This window comes from Carassius gibelio, chromosome B21, assembly GCF_023724105.1.
Source record: "Carassius gibelio isolate Cgi1373 ecotype wild population from Czech Republic chromosome B21, carGib1.2-hapl.c, whole genome shotgun sequence".
Taxonomy (NCBI): Eukaryota; Metazoa; Chordata; class Actinopteri; order Cypriniformes; family Cyprinidae; genus Carassius; species Carassius gibelio.
In genome coordinates this window covers 25,044,816-25,066,722 of record NC_068416.1, presented here as the reverse complement: position 1 = coordinate 25,066,722, position 21,907 = coordinate 25,044,816, and the positions used below count along the sequence as shown (strand labels likewise).

The 21,907-nt window shown below is 37.9% G+C and overlaps 1 protein-coding gene across 1 annotated transcript in view; it reads left to right on the top strand.

The window, feature by feature from the left end:
- Positions 1-607: 607 nt before the first annotated feature.
- LOC127985907 (collagen alpha-1(XXVII) chain A) overlaps positions 608-21,907 on the top strand; it is a 51,526-nt gene continuing 30,226 nt past the window's right edge. The window contains exons 1-10 of the mRNA XM_052588112.1: positions 608-1,035; positions 5,932-5,999; positions 7,454-9,078; positions 13,363-13,416; positions 15,211-15,264; positions 15,987-16,040; positions 16,143-16,196; positions 18,598-18,642; positions 19,596-19,649; positions 20,631-20,675. Coding sequence (XP_052444072.1) covers positions 983-1,035; positions 5,932-5,999; positions 7,454-9,078; positions 13,363-13,416; positions 15,211-15,264; positions 15,987-16,040; positions 16,143-16,196; positions 18,598-18,642; positions 19,596-19,649; positions 20,631-20,675 — 2,106 coding nt within the window. The 5' untranslated portion in view covers positions 608-982. The remainder of the gene's footprint in view (positions 1,036-5,931; positions 6,000-7,453; positions 9,079-13,362; positions 13,417-15,210; positions 15,265-15,986; positions 16,041-16,142; positions 16,197-18,597; positions 18,643-19,595; positions 19,650-20,630; positions 20,676-21,907) is intronic.

Below are 21,907 nucleotides of genomic sequence, written 5' to 3'. Positions count from 1 at the left end.
AATTGCAGCTCTACAGAAGAAAATATCATTATCCAGCTCAGTGTCAGTTTAGTGAAATCAATAATATGGATTTAAGGACACTATTAATCATCTTTAAGGCAATAGGGAATAAAAACATGACATCACCATCCTTCCAGTTGACTGATTACATTAGGAATATACTTTAGGCATTTGACTTTCTTTCACTGTATGTGTATAGAGTTTTTGTCAAATTAAGGCGGAAATCCAGAATAAGCACCTGAATTAAAAAAAAATATGTATTGAAATTGATTGACAGATGCAAATTGATAAAGTGTAATACAACAATTTAAGGTGCATTTCAGACTTTCCATTAGTATGAGAGAAAAAAAACCTTCATGAAAAACCAGTGCATGAAAAAAAAAAGTTTGTGCTTGCTACTGCTTTGCCTGAACCAATAAAGCAATTCTGAAATACAGAACATGAACATTCTGCAACCTGGAACAAGACGGTCCAGAGTTAATTCTGTCTTAAAATTGACCTAGGGTTAAAATCTTGAAGTGTGAAAAGCCCATTGGTAGCCTAACCTTGGCAGGAGCTGAAGTGTCCCGGTGTGCCGTCCCACAAGGGGCGTTATGTACGGCGCCCGTGAAACCCGACACCCGGCGCTCGCCACAGCTGCTCTCCAAACTGCTATTTAAAAAAGGAAAAAGGATGAAACTTCCACTCCTGACTCCTCAAACCCCCCAAGCACCAAACATCCAGTAGCTGCTGTAACCGTTGCCAACCCGGCATAAATGCCTACAGCACCCGGGCAGGACCGGACAGAATCGCCCGCGGATTATTCCCGTCGCTCCACGGGAGGGATTTATGGTGGTGTCGCGCAGCAGACCGGTGGGAGATCGCGCTCATTCCGCACCACGGTTTATCCGATGCATGAGACGACAGCTCGCGCTCTCGGGCAGCGACGCGGTCACGCAGATTAACGGATCAGGATTTTGACTGCCGGGACAAATGAATACAAATGAATTTAGCGACCCGAAGGAGAGTCCGCAGAACCTCTCGTCTGGTGGCAAAGTAAGTTTCAGTTTTACCGCATATCAGGAACACAAGGGTCACGCAGGTCGGCCACCTCCGTTCGCCGGTAACACCGGGGACAAAGAGCGCTTGGTGGCTTGGCTGTTTGCGCAGGGCGCGCTGGTTTGTGTGTGTTGGTGCCGGGTGAATGGGCGCTTGTTCGTGCGCGCCGCTCTACCTGTGTAGCTTGGCCAGCGTTCAGAACTGAACAGAAACAGATCTTTAACTGAAAGAGTCCAGGTGTACCAGCAGAGACGTGCAAGAGCCAGCTCTTTACCATCGTTACGCGCAGGCGGTGTAGGTTTCTGGAGAGGTGCAAGAACCCCAAGGTCAGTTTAACATAAAGCTTTTGCGCCCAGGCATAGAGCATATGGTCATGACTGTCTGTGGATCGGGTCTTTGGGTTCATTTCTAACTTTAGTGAGGAGCCTTTTACAAAAGACGTGTTGTCGCTGTTTCTTTCTTTTTTTCTTTTTTCTTTCTTTCTTTCTTTTTTTAGGAAATAGGGATGGCAATTGTCCCAACTCTTATGAACGATTCAGGTTCCTTTATGATTCCATTTAATTTTTAATGCATCTGAGAAATAGATTGAATTACTGTTATATTATAAGTTATTTTTCATTTTAGTGTTGCAAACGTATTTTTTTTTACTATATACTGACATAACCTACCTGATAACATGAAATTCATTTAAAAACATCAGCAAGTTCAACAAAATGTATAACGTTTTTGTTTGTGTTGTCTGTAGCCTTTTAACAAGCGGTCCGGGTTTGGTTCATTACGAGTCCAACAGTTATGTATTTAATTCAGTGACCGCTTCAATAGATCCAAGTGTTTTGATTCACTTAAATGAACCGACTCATAGCCTGTGAATCGCTGAATCGGACTAAACTGGTTGCACTGTTGATTCAGAATCGGTGTAGCGGCAGAGTGCGGGGAAATCTGTCAAGAGAACATCATTCGTTCCTGTGTTTTTAGCACTAGAAACGCTCTCTAGGTTCTTGACTGTTGAGTATTTGAGGCGCTCGTGGAAACATGGAATTCTTGGACGGTTTTTGGACACCTTGGTTCAAAATAGGCTCACTGTGCTTGTGTGTGTGTACTTGTGTATTTGCCACTGAGCATCACAGTGCAAACCGCGCCGTGACGCTAAACAAACAAGACTTCCGTTCCTCACACCCACAACCGTGGACGCGTTACAAATGAATGAATGAACGTGTTCAGGTCTTAGAATAGCTGACAGGACAGCTAGATGCAATGAAACGTAAACAGAGAATCCAATGGGGGTTTCCAGGAACGTCCCCAGTTGTAACGTTCCAGGAAAGTTTTATCCGACGTTCTATAATAGAACGTTCGCGAGTAGATTTGAGATTAATGGAACCTAAGGTTTCTAAGAAATCAGCAAATGTTTAATCAAGTAAAAAAATACTCTAGAGGTTATACATATGAACCCTGCTAGTACTGAAGATTTTAAATTTGCTGGTATTTATAATACCATTTTGACTACCGTTATACAACATATTTTATGATATCTTAACAAATGCATTGCACGAAACTGGTGCAGAAAAGCTAGAAAAAGTCTGTTTAAGTGAACGAATAAATGAAAAACGAAACTAAGGGAAAAGGCCAAGAGTCAGTCTTGGACATGAAGCACTTGAACAACTTCCAGCAATCTTGAATATGAAACAGAAATTGTAGTGTGGTGATGCTATTCAGTTATAAACACAATATCCTATATGTTTTCCATAAAACGTTGTTTTATCATGAAGTTGTGCCATACTTCCGCTCAAAGATCTAGTCCCGAAGTGCGCAGTGATACACACAGGAGCTGGTGAACAGGTGTTTCGTGTCATAGCTGTGTGAGTCGGGTATTTTTGCAAAGCTGAAACGCTAAATAAACCAATCAACTATCCGTTTCATAATTATTTGTACGGTTCCTCTGCTTTAGTGCATCTTCCGCGGTCTCTTCTGCGCTCTCTACCGCTGGTCGTGTGTTTTCTGCCGGCGCTCATCGCTCCTGTGAGCGGCCTGTAACCGGATCCCTTGCGCTTCCTTCACTGTCCGCCAGGGTGCGCCCTACATTGCACTAACTCACGACCAGACATGAATATATACTGTATAATCTTTTAGGAGCATCTGTGTGAGAGATATGTTCTTGTTTCTTATATATCCACAAATACTATTTTAACACAAACTTGTACTTTGCATCTAAATGTCCAGAGAAAAATCCAGAGAGAAGGTGTTGCAGAGCGGGGGTCAGGTTCTTCCTCATCAATGTCTATCACTGTGTGCCGAACGGAAGGAATTTTCCACTCCCCTATTACTGAAGCAAGTGAGAGAAAGAGAAGGGTTGTTGTATGCAAGGATGGGGCTTTTTTCAGTCGTCTGTGTACATAGTGTGTGTTAGTGTGTGTGTGAGTTTACACATTTGTGTATATATGGTTGCTACCATTGAGAGAATTCCACTTACTAAATAACTTTTTTAGGCCTGGAAGTGGGAAGCACCAGAGCTAAATTTACTATTAACAAGAAATACACTTTTACTTTCATGCAATAGACTTCTAATAATATGATATCATAATCTTACATAATTATAATGAGTATTTATTTTTATTTGATTGTTTTTTTTCAATTGGCAACATCTCCCAGTAGAGTTTACTGACTGACATTAATGGTAGCTTGTTAATGTAAAAAGATAATTGCAAAGTTTATCTCCCAATTCTGACTTTTCCCCCTCACAATTCTGAGTTCATATGTTAACATTCTGACTTTTTTTTCTTGCTGTTCTGTTTATTGCTTAAAGTTCTGAGTTTTTCTTCTCAAAATATTTATTTTCCCCTTAAAGTTGCAAGAAATACAGTCAGAATTGTGAGATTTAAACTCCCAGTTTTGACTTTTTCTCTTTCCAAATTAATGAAAAAGTTCAGAATTTTGAGATATAAATTCAGAATTTTGTGAACTAAAAGTCAGAATTGAAATGAGATAAACTTTTCCAATAACTTTTTTATATTTTTATCACACGGCAGAAAAAGGCTTCTGTAAGCTAGTGCCTCAAACATACACATGTATTCTCTTCCTCTTCTAAATCTGCTTTGGCTATTGGGTAATAACTTGAGTTATTGGATATTTTAGGACACTGAGGGATGTAAATATGTCAGTTTTCTCATGCAGGTTTTCATACAACATTTCCTACAAAAAGCACAGTGTTCATGAGACTCAAGAGATGCTTGACACATACGTGAGTCATTTTCTGCAGCACACACACAACAGAAAGAGCACACTGAGCTGCGACACACACCGATTCTCACTCGTCTGTTTGTGGTGGCTTACTAACTGTGAGGTCAGACTGGCTGGTGTTTCTGGCGTTCTGATTGGCTGAGATTCTCTGCGGCAAGATGTTTCACCTCCTGACTCGGGTACGGGATCCTGGGGGAGTCTAGGACTGTGTGTGTATGTGATAGATAAAAGAGTGTGTGTTTTGTGGTCAGCAGGTAATGTTAAAAGCAGCTGTCTCAGTCACACAGATATGTCCGCAGACACGGTGGGGGTTTAGCGCGCCGTCTATCCTGCCAATCATAATTGAAATCCTTCCCCTGCGAGTCACTTCCTCTTTCATGCGCCTGTGAAATCTGAGGTTAGGGTTCAAAGGTCAAAGTCCATCAGGGTCAGTCTGGCAAAAAACTACATCTGAGGTTCCTTTGTGGTACCGTCACGCATAAAATGTAGAAGTTGTGTTTGTTACGGTAAACCGATATTAGGCGTTTTTTAACAGCCATCATAAAATATTTCTGTAAATTATTTTATAGATTACCTTTGATTTCATCTGACACTCACTTAAAGTGTAAAAAATGTATTTCAGCACATATCAAAATATTTTTTTGTATTGCAAACCAGCCATAAGTTTGGAATAATTAACGTTTTTTTAATTCTCTTCTTCTCACGAAAGCTGCCTTTATTTGTAAAAAAATACAGTAAAAATAAGCAACATTGTGAATTATTTTTATCTTTTAAAATAACAGCTTTCTATTTGAATATATTTTAAAATGTAATTTATTCCCATGATGCAAATGTATTTATTCAGCATCATTCCTCCAGTCTTCAGTGTCACATGACCCTTCAGAAATCCTTCAGATATGATGATTTACTGATCAACAAACATTTCTGATTATTATCAAAGTTGAAAAGAGTTGTGCTGCTTAATTATTTTCAGGCTTTTCAAGTTCAAAATAATTGCATTTATTTGAAATAGAAAACTTTTGCAATATAAACATCTTTACAGTCACTTCTAATTATTTAATGCATATTTGCTGAATAGAATTTAAATTTTTTAATGGTAGGGTGGCTAGATTCACTGTAGCATCTAAAATGATTGATTTAAATTTTTCGTGTTTTACTATGATTGACTATTTATCGGCTACAACATGAAAATAATCAGTATTGGCCAGAATGTTAATGTTGATGCATCACAAAGATGATTTTGTAAAATGCTGAACTGTGGGAAATTCATTTTAGTTTGTTCACATTGTGTAAATGCAACCAAGCTCTGTTCTGAATGTATACACTCGTGTGCACATTTTCCAAAAGAAAGTAAAGAAACACGCAGCACAATTGCTTCATTGACTATAAACATGGAAATACATTTAACTGGCCGGCATCATCCATCGGTTTGATGGTTCGCTCCACTCGCTCCGGAAAGATGGCGCTGCCAGTAAAATTTTCCACTTGTTTGGGTTGAGGCCAGTGCAAGAAGCCTGAAATGTGTACCTCCATTGTAATGATGATGTTTTGACAAGTGGCTTCTGTTATGTAAAGGTCTGATTCAACATTTAACTCTGCTAGCCGCAAAAATCGTGGAAATTCAAATGAGTAACTTTGCCTTTCTCTGTGTGTCCCTAGGAGAGCTCTTCTTCTGTGTATTCTACTTTACTGTACTTCTTTTGGATTCAGCCAAGTACTCTCTGAAGGTAAGATATGAAACAAAAATGAGTTCTGTCTTTATGAAAATGCAACATTTGTTTGCGTATGTGTGATTGCCAATGGAAAGGGTAGATTTTTGAGGCCACTGAATTATTGCACAGTAATAAAGTTTCATGTTCTTGCAATTTCTGCTAAGTTTGGAAAGTTTTACAACATTAAACTTTAAACCTTGAGTCATGAAACTCAAACACCCTCCCTCACATATGTATGAGTTTCCATACCTGACTTTAAAATGTTCTCTTGCCAAATGTGAGTTCCAAGCACTTTTTCTTCAGTAAAACATGTTCTATAACCCCTTGTGTGTGTGTGTGTGTGTGTGTGTGCATGTCTGTTTTATAGGAAAAAAATGACATCATGTTCCCACTTGAATGCTGATTCATGCTTATCTCTAGACAGTAACACACATATGAAAAGGCCTGGGAATAAAATTATGATAAATGTACTAAATCAAACCAAAGATCACAGGCATTAAGATCCTGTGATAAGCATTAAGGGTTTGCCTAATAAATATGCTGAATATGTGTTTTTTTTATTTTTTGAGCTAGTCACTTTAGCTATAAATGCCATGTTACTAATTCCACCAACATATTATGTTATGACAGCACTGATTAGCTGATGACAGCACAGTAACATGCACCACTGATAGTCCTTCACGGTTTTGCTGACTGTTGATTCATGATACTGATGTGAAACACACGTTCATTTACGCAATCAGATGCATTATTCAGACAGTGTTCTATTGTGTGAATGAAGTAGTTTCTGCTGCTGTTCTCATACTCTTGGCTCAGTCCTGGCTTCGTGAAGCCAAACGCTGACCCAAGTGAAACACGCATACACAAGTTCACTGTGATAAGTTCATCAATTTTCCTTGTCATTAGCCAGTTTTTAGCATTAGAGTTCTGGCATCAGACATGCAGCTGTTAACTCATTTCTTCATTTTAGGAAGTTTTCCCACTGGAATTTAACACACATGGCACAAAACTGAATTAGCATATTAAAATGATGTAATGCGGAGTCATGGATCTCCTCAAGATGCCATGAAATCAAACTGAAAGTTTTATGGTTTTAATGTGTTCATTTGTGTTAGTCATCTAAATTATGTGTGTGTGTGTAATTTCCTACCACAAATATTTCAAAACTTAATATTTGATTTGTAATATGCAACTTTAAAACTTTAAAATGATGTTAACTCAATTTAAAAAATTGGTTTTGTGGTCCAGGGTCACACATGTGTGTGTGTTTATATATTATGTATATCAGGGTTCCTCAAATCTTGTCCTGGAGGGCAAATTCGCTGCAGACTTTAGTTTCCACTCTGATCAAACTCATAATATACATACTTTTTTATTTTATATTTTACTTTTCATTAATAAAATTTATATACGTCCTCATGTGAAAGTGTATATGTGTTTATTAAGGTGTCTTTTGCTTTGTGCTGCAGATGTGGACGTGTTGCAGCGGTTGGCTCTGCGTGCTGAGCTCGGTTCTCGCACCGTTCCCGCTGGCGTCATCTCCCTCCACTCTGGAGTCATCCTCACGACACGGGCACGAGTTACCACGGCGACACGCTCCGTGTTCCCTCCAGAACTCTTGTGGAACTGCACTATCGTCCTGAGCATACGGTCTCACCGATTAAACTCAGCATTTCTCTTCTCCGTCCTATCCGGGAAACGGATTCAGCTCGGGCTGGAAATTTCGCCTGGCAAGCTCACGCTTCACACCGGCCCCGGGAATGCCGCGGTCTTCCCGTACAACCTCCACGATGGGCGCTGGCATCATCTAGCCTTCGTTTTAAACGGCCAATCAGTGACCCTACACTCTCCCTGCTCAGAGAGCGATGGGGGAGTTACGCAGAAACTCCCCGTACTTCCTGAACGCCTGAACCCTCGCGGGACCTTCCGCTTGGGAGGCACCAGCGCTTTGCTTCCAGGTGCGGTACCTTTCGAAGGTGCAGTTTGCCAGTTTGATGTGGTGCCCTCGGCACAAGCGCAGCAGAACTACTGCAGCGCCATCCGCAGGCAGTGCAGAGAAAATGACACCTACAGGCCAGCGCCTCCCGCTCTACTTCCCCTCCCGTCCCGACACGCCCCACCACTATTGACCCACACGTTACCACCTAATCGCACTTTCACGTTCACTCCCACTCCTACTAATTTCCTTTGGACATCCATAAATGGCGCACGAGGGTCTTCTGCAGTGAGAACGAGCGACGGTGTACGAGCTAAACCCATGTCTACCACACCTCCACCCCTTTCCTTGATTCAAACAGGACTTGAAGCTCCTTTATCTTGGGGATATTTAAATTCTGTCTCCCCCAAACCTACTCTCAGGACACCCAAAATCCCCAAGCCGACTGCCTCAAAGCCAGGAGCGGCCAGGCTTACCCCTACTAAACCAGCTGGATCCAAACCCACTCCAGGAAAAACGTCTCCAAAGCTTAGTGCAACTAAGCCTTCCGGACCAAAGCCCACAATGGCTCGAACTACTTCTTCCAAATCTGGAAGTTCAAAAAAAACTGGTCCCAAACCTACAGCACCAAAACCTTCCAAATCAGCAGCTGTAAAACCCACAGTAAAGAAACCAACCCTTGCGCCAAAGCCCACCAAGGTCAACCCAACGAAGAACACTCAACCTGTCAATCCTAAAAAGAAACATAATGGCATTCTCAAACCGTTATCTGACCCAGAACCAACCGCCCCCAAAAGACCATCGCCAACCAAGAAAAAGCCACTCCAGCCCAAAACCAGCACCCAGCGCTCACCCCAAACTACACTCCCAACCCCAAAATCCACCACCGCCCCAAACCCTACACCCAAAAAAATCCTTCCGACACCCAAATCCACTCCGTTCACCACCACCGCACCAAACAAACCACCAAAAACTCTGGAAACCCCCAAAGTCATTCTTGACAGGCCAAAAATACCTGTCACTCCAAGCACTCCATGGTTCGCTGTTCAATCTGTTACTCTCCCGGCTTTCAACGATTTCCAGAGCTTTGAGGTGGAGCCCACATACTTTTCACTTCTGGTTGGACCGCCGGGACAAAAAGGAGATCCCGGGAAAATGGTGAGAGAGCTGCATTGTTTGTATCTGTTTGTGTTCGATTAATTTGAGTTTGTTGCTAAAAATGGGCACATGAGTAGAAATAAATACTCATGCCACACATATTGACACATATACTGTACATAAATGTAAAGGAAATATTTTTGGCAATATCCAACTCAGTTAAACGTGGAGCAAGATTCTTGACCAATGAAATTTCTTTGTGGGCGGGACTATCTTGCATGGTACCATACAAATTAAATCCAGCAGACTGACTAAATTTCCCATGGTTTCCTAATGGTTTCCCTAAAGTTTAGCTGGTTTTCATCATCAGGATAAAAAAATCTGTTTAACATGGGAGAGATAGTTTTATCACTTCTCATGCTTAGTTAAGACGTATTTAAAGGGACCATGTGCATATTGATTAATGAGGTACAGTAAAAACTATATATACACTGTCATTCAAAAGTTTGGGATAAATAAGATTTTTTTAAATGTTTTATAAAGTGCTCACCAAGACTGCATTTATATAATCATAAATGCAATAAATAATGTGAAATATTATTTTATTTCAAAATAGATGTTGTTTATTTGAAAATATTTTCAAAGGTAATTTATTTCTGTGATCAAACCTGAATTTTCAGCATCATTACTCCAGTAAGTTAATTTCTTTCAGGATTGAATACAAAGAAAAACCTTTGAAGAAAAAGCTTTTGTGACTTTATATACATCTTTATATATATATAAAAATCTTCCTGACCCCAGTGTATGTTGGTTGCAGAACAGTTCATAAACCTTTCCTTTCAAGTACAAATGCAAATGTTTAATTAATTATACATTCTTTTGTAAATGTCTGAAAGCACAAACATCACATACTAAACCATAAATACTTTTATGCTGGTAAAAATGTAATGTTATGATTATATAAATTATATATGTTTCCAGGTGGATCAAATGCTCCTTAAAGGATATAAACAGCTCAATATTGCTTTTATTTTTGTGTCGTTATGATCAATTTTGGGTCAAAAGTGTACTGGTAATGCCTGTATAGTTTGCACGTGACTTCATCGTTCTCTCATGTTAGTGTTTTCTTGAAAGCCGTTGACCGAAGTGCTTTTAAAGCTGGGTCAAAGGTCAGGGGAAGTAGTGAACATTTTATCAGTCGTCCAGACACTCAAGCAGGGAATCCCATTCCATCCATGGATTTCAATCAGATCAATCAGAAACCACCTTGTTCAAAAACAACCACCTGACCTTTGACCCCAAAACAAATAAAGATAAGTGAGTTATTACTGAAGTCCTGTGCTAAATGTGAGCCAGCCGTATCTAAACAGTAGGACTGCGACATCTTAAAAATCCTGGAGATGCAGCAATTCAAGCAATTGACTGATTTCAAGCTAATCTCTTTAGTTAGCGAGAATGTTCAGAGTTAGTGATGACATCATACTCAGACTCTCTAGAGGGCATTTTCCAAAATAGCTGACTAAACTTGACAAAACGGCCCACATGTTGAACAATAACCCATTTTAGCTTGTGTCTGTTTATGTCTGCACATCCCTGTGGTTACCTTTGTGTAATCTGGTGGGATCACAGGTATGTGTGTGTGTAGCAGCCAAGAGAATGTTCTCTGTCATTACCGCAGGATAATTACCTAAAAGCCCCCGTCATCCACCATAAAGACACGTTCAGGAGGTACTTGACTAAAATGGCAGGAACACACCCGGCGATTGGACACACGCTCTTAGTCTGCATTTATACAGCCCCGTGCTGCATTGCACCGTTTACTCGGAGATAATGAGCTATAGCCACTATCTTTAGCGTTACTTAAATATACAAAAACCCCAAAAACACTGTGAGCGTGACGCTAACAAGCTCTGTTCAGAATGAATGCTACTGCTTACTAAATACTGTGCAGAATGTGCTTTTAACTGCCTACTAATTTTTTTAATTAGCATGAAACGGGGTCAAACTGTGGTAAGCTGCTGTTGTCTCTACTGTGGGTTGCAATGTTATTTTTTTGTGTTATTTTCATTTTATTGTATGTTTTATTAATATTAACTTTTAAAAAACTTTTTATTTACTAGGTTTAATATATTTTTTTATATTACTGTAAAGGTTTAATACATTTTTTTATAGCTGTTTAGGATTCAATTTCATTTCTTTTTAGATTCATTTAAATTTCAAGTTAATAATTTTAGTGATTCAAATACTTATACTACTATACTTGATACTAAATAGTTAATATATTACTATTTAGATTTAAGTAAGTTTTATTTCAGTGTTAGTTTTAGTTTTTCACTTAGTTTTTCAATTAAGGCAACATTTAATTTAGTTTGTCATCATTTTGTAATTTTATTTAGATACTAACCCTAGATACTAAGTTTCTTTGCTTTTTCATGTGAAATTATCTCAACATTTTTCATTTTAGTATTAATCATTTATTTATTTCAAAAAAATTCAGTCCACTTTATTTCAGTTAATAAAAATGCATTTAATATTTTTAGTTTAATATTTGTATTTTAAGTTAACGACAGTAACCCTGGTATGTCGCATGAGTAATTTAGAGAGTGGTGTTCGATAATAAGTTACTTAGCATTTTTAATCCAAAAGTATCTGAAAATTGGTCAATTAATTAATAATTCAAGGACAAATATAGATAGTGCTGCTTGCAGTATTTCAGATTGATTCAGAAGTTGAATTGCTTTGTGAGATGGAGTAGGTCATTTGTGTCATACTGTGCACAAAGTGCTACATACTGCGAACTCAAGCATGCAGCACAGTTTGAAAGCACTGTTGCATGATGGGAGTATCTGGGTGTTCATTTAGGATGGGGCGGTTGGAGGGTTGTGGGGGGCTGTGTGTACATGTATGTGGGTGAGAAAGCCCCATCCCCCGCCTCCATCAACAGAGCCATAGTTCTAGAGCTCAGAGATTCTTAACATAAACACACAGCAGCACACACACTCACACACTCATCTTCTCAATGAAGGCTTTCATCCTGTGCCTCGTGGCACTGCGCTGGGGGTGCAGGACAGAAAACCCAACTGACCCTCTGTTTCAACAACTAGCTGATACATATGATACCGCTTTAGCCATAGAACTGGGAAATTACCGGATAACCGTGATATTTTTAGACATTTGATGATGTACGATATGTAAAGTATGTTTATGCTCTGAAAAAAAGGTGGTGTTTTTTTTGGTGCCAAACAGCCTTTGCTGGCATATCAATTAAATTGTTAATTTTTGTTACTAAAATACTGAAATACAGAAATCAATCGGCAAGAAATAGCATTCATAACCTATTTAACTTTTATTTGATGTAAAATAACAAATTACTTTTACTAATATATTTTAGCAATGTTTAATTATTTTATAGATTAATTATATTATAATAAATTTATAAATTATAGTATTATAAATAAATATATTTGATTTATGAAAATAAAATATCAATACATTTATTTATATTTATATAAATAAATAAATAAATAAATATATATATATATATATATATATATATATATATATATATATATATTTAAATATAATTACATATTTTACATAAAAATAAATGTTAATTTTATAAATATTTACTTTATAAATAAGTTATATAATACATAAAATAATACTTATTTTATAAAATACAAATTTTTGTAAAATACTTAAAATAAAATTTTAAATTATTTACTAAATAATTCATAAACATTTATGTTCTAAAATATGTAATACTTATTAATATTAAACTCTTTTTGTAAATATTAAAAAAAAATTATATTTGCTATTTATAAAAAATAATAATATCCATTTTTTAGATTTTAAAAATGATTTTCAGAAACAAATACTTGATTCTGTGATTGTACTTATTTACTGAAATGAACCATTCACAAGATGAGAGACTATATTAAAATATTTCTTATGTTCTTTGCTGTCATATAATACACAGAGTGTTTGCAAAAAAACAGCCAGTTGCGTAATCTGAGCACTGTAGGATTGTGGGATTGGACCACAGGGATCTTTTCATAAACACACACTGCACACTCTTTCTCTCTCTCTCACACACACACGCACACACACACACACACACACACACACACACACACACACACACACACACACACACAGTGGGATTCAGGATCTACAGGTCTCCTGTAAGTCTATAGCTCATTATCAGAAGAAGGAAATTCCCTGGAATGACTTCCTGTTTCCTCTTTGCTGTTTAGTTTTTAAAAGGAGCCCTGCAGCACTGTTAGCACACTTGTGCAGTGAGTGTGTGTTTGATTCATGAGAGCACTTATTTGTGTTTCATAGGGAATCCCGGGACCTCCAGGGAAACCAGGGCAGCCAGGGGCGAGAGGACCTCGGGTGAGTGTGTGTGTGTGTGTTAGACTAAAAAAGCCATTGACCTTTGACCTCAGGTATAAACAGGAAGTGTGTAAACTGCAGGGCCACACACTGTCCGCTCCAGTGTGTTTGTGCTTTATTGGTTCTCTTTAGTGAGTGTCTCTGTGTTTTGTCTGGTCAGCAGGTCGAACTGACCTCAGAACAAAACACAAAGCGCCGCTCTGGATCTGCCTGACTCATTCACTTTCACACGCGCTCATTTGCCCTTTCTTATTCCTGTTTATCTCTTTTTTCTATTTACTCAAATATTTATATAAAAATATGTGCAACATATACAACAGGTAGTAAATTCCATCTTTCTTCTGTGTTTGAAGTATTTTAGAGTATTTGACATGGATGATTTGTAAATTTTGGGTGGTCTATTCCTTTGACTGAAGAGTCCTTGTAAGGAATCTTCTAGCACAGTCAAACACAGAAAGCCATAGAACCATGAGACTTTGTTTGAACTTTGACCTTTGTTGACAGGATGGCATGGATGCGAGGTGATGTTTTAGCAACTGTAGTCAACGTAGTGTGCATGCATCAAAGTGTGTGTGTGTGTGTGTGTGTGTGTTAAATATTTTAGAGCATGTGTTATAAAGTCTGACTGCTAGGCCTTGTTCAGCCGGCACCCTTTTCATGTTAAATGTGTATGTTATTTGTATATGTGTGTGTGTGTGTGTGTGTGTGTGTGTGTGTGAGTGAGTGTGTTTGCTTGTTAGAACAAAGAAGTCTTTCAGTAAAGTCAGCCTACACTGTTTGCGCTTTCTTTGCACTCTCCTCAGTCTTTGGTTTCTCCTAATGCACGGCTAAGAAGCCTCCTATTGTCACCAAGTCTGCATTTATGTTCCCAAAAATACAGTTATAGTGTAAAATATTATTATAATTTAAAGTAACTGTTTTCCATTTGGATATATTTGAAAATGTAATGAATTTCTGTAATGCAAAGCTGAATTCCAGTTTTCAGTGTCACATGATCTTTCAGAAATCATACAGTATATCCTGATTTACCGCTCAAAAACCATTTCTGATTATTTTTTATTATTATTCTTGTGGAAATGGTGATACAGTATATATTTTTTCCCCCAGGATTCTTTGATAAATAGAATGTTCAGAATTTATAGAATAGAAATCTTTTGTGACATTATATAATTACTGTCACTTATATATATATATATATATATAAATAAGAGACGTGGTTCTTTTTATTCTTGTGTGTTTAATATTATGTTAGCAACAATGTAATATTCAATATTTCATCAATATTCAGTATAGTCACACAGCCCTTATATAGATACACACACACTATTGTTTTTATATACTTGCATTGCTTTTGTCTTGTTTTCGTGCATGGTATCACTCAATCTGTTGGGCTTATTTATGGACTGTTTCCCTCCAATGACACCCATTGACCTTGACCCTCACTGTGACCCCTGACCTAAGATGGGAAGTCGTTTAAAATAACAACGCCAGGGTCAAAAGAAAGGTCAAAGTCAAATTCAGTTTCTGAAGATTTCTTCAATCTTCAGTTTCATCTCAGATCCATTCACTGTAAACTAAAAACACATAATGCCCAAAGCATACTTAAGTACGCAAGTACGTGAATGCAAAGGCATCAAACTAGAAAAGATGAAGCAGTTCGTAATTCAGGTGCATTCTTGACATGGCCACAAGGGGCGCATTAACGATCGTCAGAGGGTCAACTATTAAATGCATTCAGTTTTGCATAATTGTTCATTCCTAATGTGTGTATTGTTTATATCTCGTTTCCTGTAGGGACCCCCAGGACCACACGGCAAGCCAGGTCGACCCGGTCCACCAGGGTTGAAGGTAAAAACCAACTCACACACACTTACCGTCAGACAATGTGCAGTCTGATCCCGTGCACTGCTCTGCTCATCTTCCTCTGTTTGCCCTTCTGTTATATTCATCACCGCACCGGCTGCCAGTACTATTGGGCTGCACACAAGGTTTTGGAAACACAGGCACACACATGTACACACACACACAAGCCCTTTGATTTATTTGAGCTCAAGAGAAGCCCAGCAGGTAGTGGAAAGACTTTCCCATGATACAGAAATGAGTGTTTGTGTGGCGAAGTGTAGCTGTAGTATTAAACACTGGTTATAAACCAAAGCCACCAAACATTCTTCAAAGTTATGTATGCGTGTGATGTCCCGCTGTGTGATTGGTCCGCCTTTTTTCATCCCTGTAAACACTACAAAGGTGGTAAACAGCCAGGAAGCCCAACGGGGAGTGTGTTTGTGTGATTGAACGCTCTCTGCTTTCTGTGTTTAATTATTTCAGCCGGCCTTTGAAGACAAGTCTAGTTAAGGTGCAACGGCCTGGAGTCAAACTTCCCACATGTTCTCGCTCTCTTATTCTGTCTGTGACACACACATGTACATGCACACGTTATTACTGTAACATATAAAGCTCAAAACGGATGAAATACCAGCTTTGCTTTAATCTGATTAGCAACGACCGGGCTTTGTATGATGCAACATTTTCTCCAGACGATTCATCTTTTGTTTTGTCATTCTTTCTCTCAGGGGAAAAAAGGAGACCCTGGACTTTCTCCTGGAAAAGCACCAAAAGGGGAAAAAGTGAGAAGATATAAATACATTTAGATGCTAACAACAGCTACATTGTTGTTGATGAGAAGAAGGGGCTTTGCTGTGCCTCATGTTTGCTCTCTGTGTTTGTAGGGAGATGCTGGTCTGCCTGGTCCTGTCGGTTTAGTCGGGCCAGAAGGCCGTAAGGTAAGATATTCTGAAACGCTTGAATCATTCTCTCCGTTGTTTCATTATTTCTCATCACTAATGTTGCTGTGCACTTGCTGGGTGACATGAGCGCATATGTTTGCCTCTTTGCTTACCAGACCCACACAAACACTCTGAACGCTCCCACTCCTTCTGTCTCGCTGTGTCTGCTGTTGCTGTGGAAACCCAGTGTAAACATTAGAGGGAATCCCCAATGAGTCGTCTATCACTCCTTTATACTCCACGCTCACACACGTCAAACAAGGCTATTGAGAGTCGTACAGTCGTTCACCATGAGTGACTCTCTTTGTTATGACCATTAGCACATGTGTGTGTGTGTCTCAGCTGTGCATGATTAAAGCAATTTTAGACTCTGCCAGGCGTTTTAGTGTAAGCAATAGCACTTACAGCTTCGTATGTGTGTTTGCGTTGGAAGGATCTAGCAGAGTGATCTCTGGAAAAATCCTGTAGCGGATTTAAACGATGGTCGTGAGCATGCATATGTTATGTCTAGAGCGGCAACAACTATAAATACAATCAAAGTCTATTATAAAAGTAGTTGACAGTGAGTGTCATTATCAAGTCTCTGCCGGTTTAGAGCCAATAAATAAATGCAACTAACCTGATAACACATGAATGGCTGGCTGATCAACATTTATCATGGAAGAGCACTAATAATGGTGCTGTGTTTGGTTTCCATTTAATGTCTAATTTAAAATCTTTTTTATTTAGATTTGTATGTATAACACTATATACTAACTCGGATATTTAAGTTATTTCGACAAATTTTAGGTTGTTTAATTTATTGTATTTTATTTTTTACAGGAAAAAAAACTATATAAGCATGTTTTTTTTCAAAATACTAAAATATTATTTTATTTTTAGGTTATTGACCAATTAGTTGATTTTTCGCTGAAATAATTGATAGATTCATTGATTATTAAAATGAGCTGTTAATGGCATGTCTGTACATGTGGTTTAGTGTGTTTTTGAATACCTGGCAGGCTGTGCGGCGGTCCATGTGCTTTGTGTTACGTGTCTGTGGGTAGAGAAAGAGACATCAGGATGTAGAGGAGAACCTCTGGAAAAACGGACAGCAGCCTGTCATGAACGAGTGAATGAATGCGGGTATAACGGAAACCAATAATAAACCAAAGCAGCCCGTGATTCTTCTGAGGGGCCAGACAGATTAAGCAGCTGATCCAGTACAACCTTTAACACAGATTCTACTGTAAACTCTAAAAGATGTTCTGACGCTGGACGGCTAGATGATGCATAAACAACGCAGATTCTTAGAAATTGATAAGGGATTATGTTAAAATGTTATTAAGTTATTAAGAAACATTTTTTAAGTGTACTGTGTGTATGTAAGTGTTTAAATGCTTGTAAATGTAAAACAGAGATCAATGGTACATGTGTGTGGCTGTTCGCTGGAATGTGGAGGTAGAGGCAGGAATCAGAGCTGGGTTTCCCACAAACAAACGTAATGGAAGAACCAGACATCTCTCAAACGCTGAGTGTGACAGGATGGATTTCACTGGTTTGGCAGAGAAAAAAGTGTGTGTGCGTTTGTGTGTGTGTGTCTTGTAGTTTTATGTTCTTGCTTGCATTTCTCTAGAAATGATTATTCACGCTAGTGTTCTGTCTGTCTGTCTGTCTGTCTGTTTATATATCTATCCTATCCTATCTGTCTGTCATTCTGTCTAACTTCTCTGTTTGTCTGTCAGTGTATCTTTAACTTTTCTTTCTGTCTGTCTATCTGTTTAAGTTGTCTATCTATTTAGCAGCTCATGTTCCGTTTATGTTCTCACGTTTGTAAGACAAGCCATTCAGAAGTGTGGTTCCCATGTAACATGGAAAATATTCTCATAGTTTATCCACTTTTTCTTGTCTGTCCACTGGCGCACTCGTGAGGTCTCACTCTTTACTATATTCCTCCCTCAAACCCGTCTCTTGCTCTGTTCCGCCTTTGATGCATATTTTCCGCTCTTTGTCAATGTCTTGCTGTAGTCAGCACAATATTGCGCCTGTGAGACTCGTGGGAGCTTGACTATAACAGAAAAACATTTATATCTGCAATATACACACACACACATACATGTCTGCTCACTGAAATCCACATATGTTGCAAATGCACATGTGCAGATGCACATTTTGTTCAACATAAAGGCATGTGTGGAAAATATCGCAGTGCTTTCCTTATTGACTACAGATGGATTGGGTCAATTATGATGGATCTTTAAAATGCACGCTCACTGTGGGAGATGAGTATTTGTGTGTGTGTCTTTCCATATCCTTTTATTAGAAATTGGTTTGTAGCGTTTCATTTGTCTTTTTGTGTATGTGTGTGTTTAAATCACTAAGTGTTTATTAAATCGTCATGTGTCCTCCTTGTGAACAGGGACAAAAAGGCCATCCAGGACCACCAGGCCTTCCCGGGGAACCAGTGAGTAATGCAGACACACAAACACTGTTACACAAACAAACAAGCACATAAACAAACACTCAAAGTGTGAGGATATTCGCATCCAAGTTAAAAACCTACGTCACAAGTCATCACTACTCCTTGGAAAGATTTACCTCTTACAATACACACACAGTCATTCACATGACAAGAAAATAACCTTATAAAGCCCTCTGTGTTATTTAAGGTAAACCTTAAGTCAAAAGTTTAGTTAGAGGAAAGACAAACACGCACACCCAGAGGAAAGTTTTATTGCTCAGAGGGTGTTTTTCATAACTCTGGAGACTAAGTGTGTCATTTCTGTGCCTAGCATCACCAAACAGAATTGCAAAATAGGGACTGATTTTAAACGGAACATTCTCCCTGTTCGCTATTGGTCAGACAAACAAACAGCCCGCCCCCAAAGTCATGCCATTGGCTGAGCCCTTACTGAAAGAGATGTCATAACTACACACATTTTGCATGTATGTGTCACATATATAACTTCTATATTTACTTTATAGTAAATATATATACACATTGCTCCTATATTATTACACTGAATGGATAAGACAGTCTTAATTAAACATAGGCTTAACCACACATGTGTATGAAAAACATTGCATTAGTTCACAATGTTAACTCAATGTTGAATCAGCTTGATGTAGCTCATCACATTGACTATAAACACTATATATTAATAATATATTCCACTAAATATTGTCTTCAATGTCGGTGCTAAATCTATTGATTTATCATTTCAATCCCAACAAACAAAAACATTTAGCTTGATTGTGCTTTTTCTGTAAAAGGAATCCATCGTTTGGTGTTTTGTTCCAAATAAAGTGCAGTGACATTGATGCATTTCACATGTTCAGACTTTTGGTCTTTAAAGTAAATGTTTATGCTTTAATGTATATAGGAGAACCAGCATTTCTTTTTGTCTTATTTTACAGGGAGAACAAGGTCCTGTCGGAGAAGCTGGAGCCAAAGGCTATCCTGGCAGGCAGGTGCAGTAGATCTTCCTCTGCTGTGGAGTGTGTGGTGTGTATGTGTGTGTGTGTGTGTGTGTGCGTGTGTGTATGTGTGTGTGTGCATGCTTGCGTTTGTTTGTTGTTTGAGTTTCTTTGCTTTGTTTTTCATTGACTGCTCGTGGAAGATATGCAGTATGTTGCCCTGGCATAGATACTGGGTTTTGTTCAGTATAGCTGCGGGACACTGCTATTGAAAATCACAGAGTTCAATTATAGGAAAGGATTTATTTGCTCACTCTGACCGCATAGTATTGAGATGTTTTGACACGCTTGTGTTGTTTTCATTGATGGAGTTTTGGATTTAATCAGAATAAATCTCCATCCTTTTGAAATGCCAGTCCAGAAGCCACAGGCCTTTGTTTTTTAACACATCTTGAGCTCATTGCAGTTGCTTGTATTGAAATACATAAGACGGTTCTTTGGGAAACATAAATCTGATTGGTCAATTGTATCATTATGTTGTCAAATATAACTTAAGTATTTTTCTTCTCACATAATAAAATAAACCAATAAGTCAAATTATTATTTCACATCATGTATTCATTTATCCATTCATCGTTGCAAATAAACCCTTTTTCTTTCAAGAAAATCTCTTTCGTCAAACATTTATCCATTGCTATTTTCTGCCTAAATTTAAAATGTTGATTAAAGAAAATGTATAATATGTTTAAAAATATATTTAACATATACAACATATAAAAGATTAAAAAATCTGTCTATCTATAAAAAATGACATTGCATTTACAAGTGTTTTGTGGCTCTGTTTAATATATGAAGCCTATGATAAAAACCATTAAAAGTTCATCATGGTTTTTGTTCTTGTGGGCATATAAATTTGGATGCTTATCAAAAGCAACAAGCTATTAATTTCGGTTCCATTTTGCCTGTTAAATGACTTGTGTTGATTAAATCCTCATCCTGTTTCTGAAGCCTCTCTCTCTTTTTCTTCTCTTCTAGGGTTTACCTGGTCCGATAGGGCCTGTTGGGCCGAAAGGGGCTCGGGTGTGTACACGTCTTCTTCCCGTTTGATGTATGATTGCATCTCACAGCGCTGTCATTGTGACATTTGAGCGGGCCTATAGTTACCATTGCTAGGTTATTTGCATTGTTTTGAGAGCTAATGTCAAGTGTTTCGACCTTGACTCCAGAGGAGAGATTTTTACTACTACAGCTTCTCTTTTCTTTCATCCCCCTGGTTTTTCCTCTTTCTGTTTTTTGAGTCAACAGAGACTCAAGCATGACAAATTTGCTGCTGACAGCTGCCGGAGCCATAAGTGTGCGTTTATGTGTGTTTTTAGCCTCCTACGGTCACATTAACATGTTTGCATGGACAGCCACCTTCATTTATATTGCCCTGTCGTCTATTTGATGTATTCAGAAACAATTTATATTTTATTCTCACTCTACCACTTTATATACCATGCTCACACACATGTACGCTTTGGCTGTTGTGTTTGTAGTCGAGCTGTATTAAAGGCTCTTTATCAGGATAGGCTCCGCCCCCATTGGCTGGAATTTCCTGTTTAAAATCAGACTGAGGCCCTGCTGTCTTTAGTCAGCACACATACACATGTGTCTCCCAATCAGTGCGGGGTAGTAACTGATTACATGTAATCTGGATTACGTAATCAGATTCCAAAGATAAAGTACCTGTAATTACATTGTATTACATTTTAAATACTCGCAATCAGATTACATTTACTTCTTTATGGAATGATGATTACATATTATTTACACAATGGCAATATGTTATTCATAATTTATTGGTTTGCCCAATTCATTTTCCCCCCTTTCTATATGAGTTTACCACTTATGTGCAGTATGGGAAACCAACGTTTAATGCATTTTAATTATATATATATATACATATATATACATATATATATATATATATATATATATATATATATATATATATATATATATATATATATATATATATATATATATATATATACATATATATATATATATGTATATATATATATATATATTATTTTTTTTTTATCAATATGTTGCACACTTATACGTAATATGTGTAATCCAGATTATGTTACTAACTACAATTTTTTTTTCGTTCCTTGTCATTAACAACACTTCTAGGTGCCTTAAACTTGATTTCATGAAGCAGTTTAATATTAATATTAATATTAGTTTAATAAGGACAGAAGCCTTCAAAAGACAAAGACTTGTGCAAAAAATATGTAATCATTAAAAAAGTAAATGTAGTCTAA